At 57.5% G+C, this 3,987-nt stretch overlaps 1 protein-coding gene across 1 annotated transcript; it reads right to left on the bottom strand.

Annotated features, from left to right (window-relative positions):
• Nucleotides 1-1,216: 1,216 nt before the first annotated feature.
• On the bottom strand, nt 1,217-2,755 carry LOC306652178 (sperm motility kinase 2B-like; the record flags this gene model as incomplete). The annotated part of the gene is made up of 1 exon (XM_079125200.1): nt 1,217-2,755. The coding sequence occupies one exon, from the start codon at nt 2,753-2,755 to the stop codon at nt 1,217-1,219; it is 1,539 nt and encodes a 512-aa protein (XP_078981326.1).
• Nucleotides 2,756-3,987: the final 1,232 nt, after the last annotated feature.

Here is a 3,987-nt window from a genome sequence, read left to right as displayed (position 1 = left end):
TGCTGGGCACAAATCACCCTCAGATGGGCTCTGGCTCTCCTGCCTGGGGCACCAGGGCCTGGTCTCCTTGCTTCTTCCTCTTCAACCATTTGATTGGACATCTCTGTGACTGTGCCAAGCACCCTGTTGAGCCTGGAGGAAGGACATTCGCGTGGGGTAGAAAAACCCAGTTTCCCAGGCAAAGTGACAAGAAAGCCACAGGAGGTGTCAGCCCATTAGATAAAGAGACTCAGTAACCAAAGAGGCAGATGGGAACTACGTGTCCAAGTGCCGCACAGGAGGCCTGGGACCAATGACCCAGGTCTGGACACCTGGAGCAGGACACCCTGTCCTAGACACCAAAGGGAACACGGGGCTTTAAGTACTGGGGAAACCTGCAAGAGCTTCTGAGGTGGTGATTTGAAGAGAGAAACTTCAAAAGTGGAGGAGGCGAAGGGCGGAACCTGCCTCCCTAGGACGGACGGACTTACACCCTGTGCTGGGGACACCGTGCCCAGCCTCCGGAGGAGCCATGAAATGATTCTGGGTGGGAGGAAACATGATGGGTGGGGAAGCACCAACACTGCTGGGGAAGGCCACCATGTCCACAGGCCCACCCCATCCTCCCTGCACAGCATCATGAGGATGACACCTCACAACGCTGAGGTCACACAGGCCCTCTGAGGTAACACAGGCCTTTTGAGGTCATATCTCCAACAGTTGACACCCACCCTGTCCTGAGTGCTCAGGGAGGGATTCCTCCTGGCCAAGGTCACCAAGTAAAAGTCATGTCTACACTGGCTCAAGGGAAGGGACTCCTCTACACTGGGTCAGGGGCAGTGAATCTGTCTGTCCTAGCATAAGCAAGGGAATTGTCACTACCTGCTCAAAGCCCATGTGTCCCACCTATTGTGACTCCCGGCCCCTGCAGTGTCCCTATCTTCACTGCAGAGGGAGGCACAGAGATCCAGGCCTGGGAGACATGGTGACCTCTGGGCCCCTCCCTTAGCCTGAGGCTCCACCATCCTTCCATGCGCCTACATTTTGATCTTGGGAACAAAAAGCTCATGATCCAATTCATCTCAAAGCAATTTATTAGGAATCCAGTGAGAAAAATGGGGGAAATAAGGGAGGGGCAGACAGGACAGGCAGGGCAAGTGTCCCAGGCAGAAGGGTCTCTGAGGTCCTCGGCAGGTGGGGGCAGAGGAGAGTCGGGCATCCCTGGGCACCGTCTGGCTCAGCTCTCCACCTCCTGGGAGGCTGGCCATTCACGGTGTGGCCTGTTTCTCCTCCGTGGCGTCGGGGCCACTCTGGAGCTGGCCCACGGTAGGCAGCAACACAGTCCTCGGAGGCAGGCGCTGATGGTCCTCCTCACCCGCTTCCAGGCACTTGTGTGGCCTTGCCATGGGGCTGTGTCCTGGGAGAAGGCGCTGCTGCTCTCTGTCCTGGACCACGCGTACAAGATCGCGGAGGAGTCGGTCAGGGGGAGGTCAGAGTCCGACTGCAGGCAGCTGCCAAGAGTGGGGGCCCCGGCGGGCGGGCAGCGCAGAGGAACACCGGGCAGGCTGGCAGCTCTGATGCCCTGGTGGCCTGGCTCCTGGGCCTCCTGGGGCAGCAGACTCTCAGGGGGCCCAGGGAAGGTGCGCAGGGCAGGCTCGCTGACGCTCCTCTGGGGCAGCACCGGGACAGGGGACAGGTCCTTGGGGTGCGGGCGAGACCTCAGCCAGGGAGGCAGAGGCCGACCCTGGGACGCGAACCCTACCCCCTGGCCTTGCTGGTGCTTAAGGAGCAGGTAGGTGGCCATGGCCGCATCAAACTTCCTTTTGGCCAGGGACAGCCAGGTGTGGTAGGGGTCGAAGCCCAGGTCGAACAGAACGGTCAGGAGGGCGGGGTCCGGGTGCTGAGGCAGTGCCTGGCTGGGACGGTGGGGTGCACACGGCTTGCCCTGCCGCAGCCACGGGTGCTGCAGGATCTGCTGGACTGTGGGCCGCTTCTCGGGCTTGATGGTCAGGATCTGGCGGATGAGCCTCCGCGCCTGGGCGGGAACAGAGCTGGGCACGTGGAACCTGGCCTGCACGATGGCCATCAGCACGTCCTGCGCCGTGGGGGCCCTGAACGGGCGGCTGCCTGTCAACATGAAGTAGAGGAGGACACCCAGGCTCCAGACGTCGGCCGGGGGGCCCTCGTACTCCTGCCGCAGGACGATCTCTGGGGCCAGGTACGCCAGAGTTCCCCAGAAATTGTGGAGCTTCTGCCCGGGCCTGAACCTGGCGCCGAGGCCGAAGTCGATGAGCTTGATGCGGCCCGCGGCGTCCACCATGATGTTCTCGGGCTTGAGGTCTCGGTGCGCCACGCCCTGTTCGTGGCAGTAGGCCACGGCACACGCCACCTCCCTGAAGACTCTGCGGGCCTCCTCGTGCTGCATGCCCCCACACGGGATGCGCCGCAGCAGCTGCTCCCCCGCCGCCAGCTCCATCACCACGTACAGCTTCTCCCGGGTGGCCATCACCTGAAAAAGCCGCACCACACTGGGGTGCTCCAGCCTCTTCAGCACGTGCGGCTCCGACAGCACCGGGATGTTCTGCACCGACAGCCTCAGCACCTTCACCGCCACCTCTGCCCCCGTCAGGCGATGGCGGGCCAGGTGCACCTGGCCAAACTCACCCCGCCCGATGGCCCTCAGGACCTCGTACTGGTCCAGGAAGGGCTGCTCGTGGCAGGAGCCAGGCCCCTGCGACACTACACTAGACTCACTAGTCTCACTAAACACACCCATCCTCACCAGGAACACCCACTGAGGAGGCTAGCAGAACAAAAATAATAACAAGCCAAAACAACAAATCGAAATCAAAAACCAAAACCAGACAAAACAAAAACCCCAAATCAAAGAACCAAGATCCACACACCACAAGCACCGACCGCCAACCACCAAATGCGCTAACTAGCTGGGAGTCCGACAGGTCACCACCAAGAGCTTCCTTTACTTATGGATGAAAAGCCAGCCCCAGCCACCTGCTTATATACCTGACCGGAGACCTGTCCTCACAATGGCTCCTTGTGAGGTCAGAGCCAGAAACAGCCCTGCCCTCCTTGGGCTTGGCCACAGTGGCCATCTCCCTCTGGGGCCTTCAGAACGTTTCCCATTTTCAGAATCAGAAAAGGAAAGTGTCCCAGATGTGTTTTGCCTCACTTTGGTGTGGAGACCCATATTTCCTTGTGTAGAAATTAAAATGTACACACAGGTTCAATGGACTTGTCATTTCACGTCTCCAAATTTCTTGTGACTTTGGGCCTTGGGAAGACCTTCTCATTTCTACACTCAAGGTCCTCAATTCCTTTCTCTTCAGAGAATTGCAATCAAAATCATGGTAGACCCTCGTTCCCCTTGTGAGAGGACAGCAGTATCCCGTTCCCCAAGACGCTTTGGGGCACACTCTTCACACCTGTGTGATTGAAAGGGGCTGGGCAGCCTCATTGGTCCTCACCAGATTTCTCCTGAGAATCCCTGCAAAGGTATCAGCTTGTCCCTGGTTTTTCTGTAGTAACCCAAGTAAGTTTTACCTTTGTAAAATATTACACTTTCTAAATAACAGTAAAAACATAATTGAAAAATCCTACGTATTTCATGCCTGTATTGAAGTCCTCTAAAGTGCCCAGAGAAAAAGAAGTTGTGCAAAATAGAAAAGCAGCTCAGGATCATTCTTTGGAACAAGAGTTCAACCTCAGGAGCTTCAAGCTCAGAGCTTTGCCTTTTCTCAGCTTCTCCCAGGACAGCCATGGTTCTCTGTGGTCACTGGTCTTTGATGATGTGTTGGTTCCTCTTGGCCTAGACTCTTGTCCCTGTGCCCTTCTGTGTCACTGTGGTCACACTCCACCTCAAATTCATTTGCTACCTAGTTATCAGCTGTCTGATACAGTAACAGCTCAGCAACAGTCCTCCTACCCACCTGCTGCCTCACTAGGCCCGGCACAGACTAGGACCCAGGGATCATTGGGACAAGGCCTGAC

The sequence above is a fragment of the Sciurus vulgaris genome (genome assembly GCF_902686455.1).
Source record: "Sciurus vulgaris genome assembly, contig: HiC_scaffold_138_arrow_ctg1, whole genome shotgun sequence".
NCBI classification, from domain to species: Eukaryota; Metazoa; Chordata; class Mammalia; order Rodentia; family Sciuridae; genus Sciurus; species Sciurus vulgaris.
This window is presented reverse-complemented; position numbering and strand designations above follow the sequence as displayed.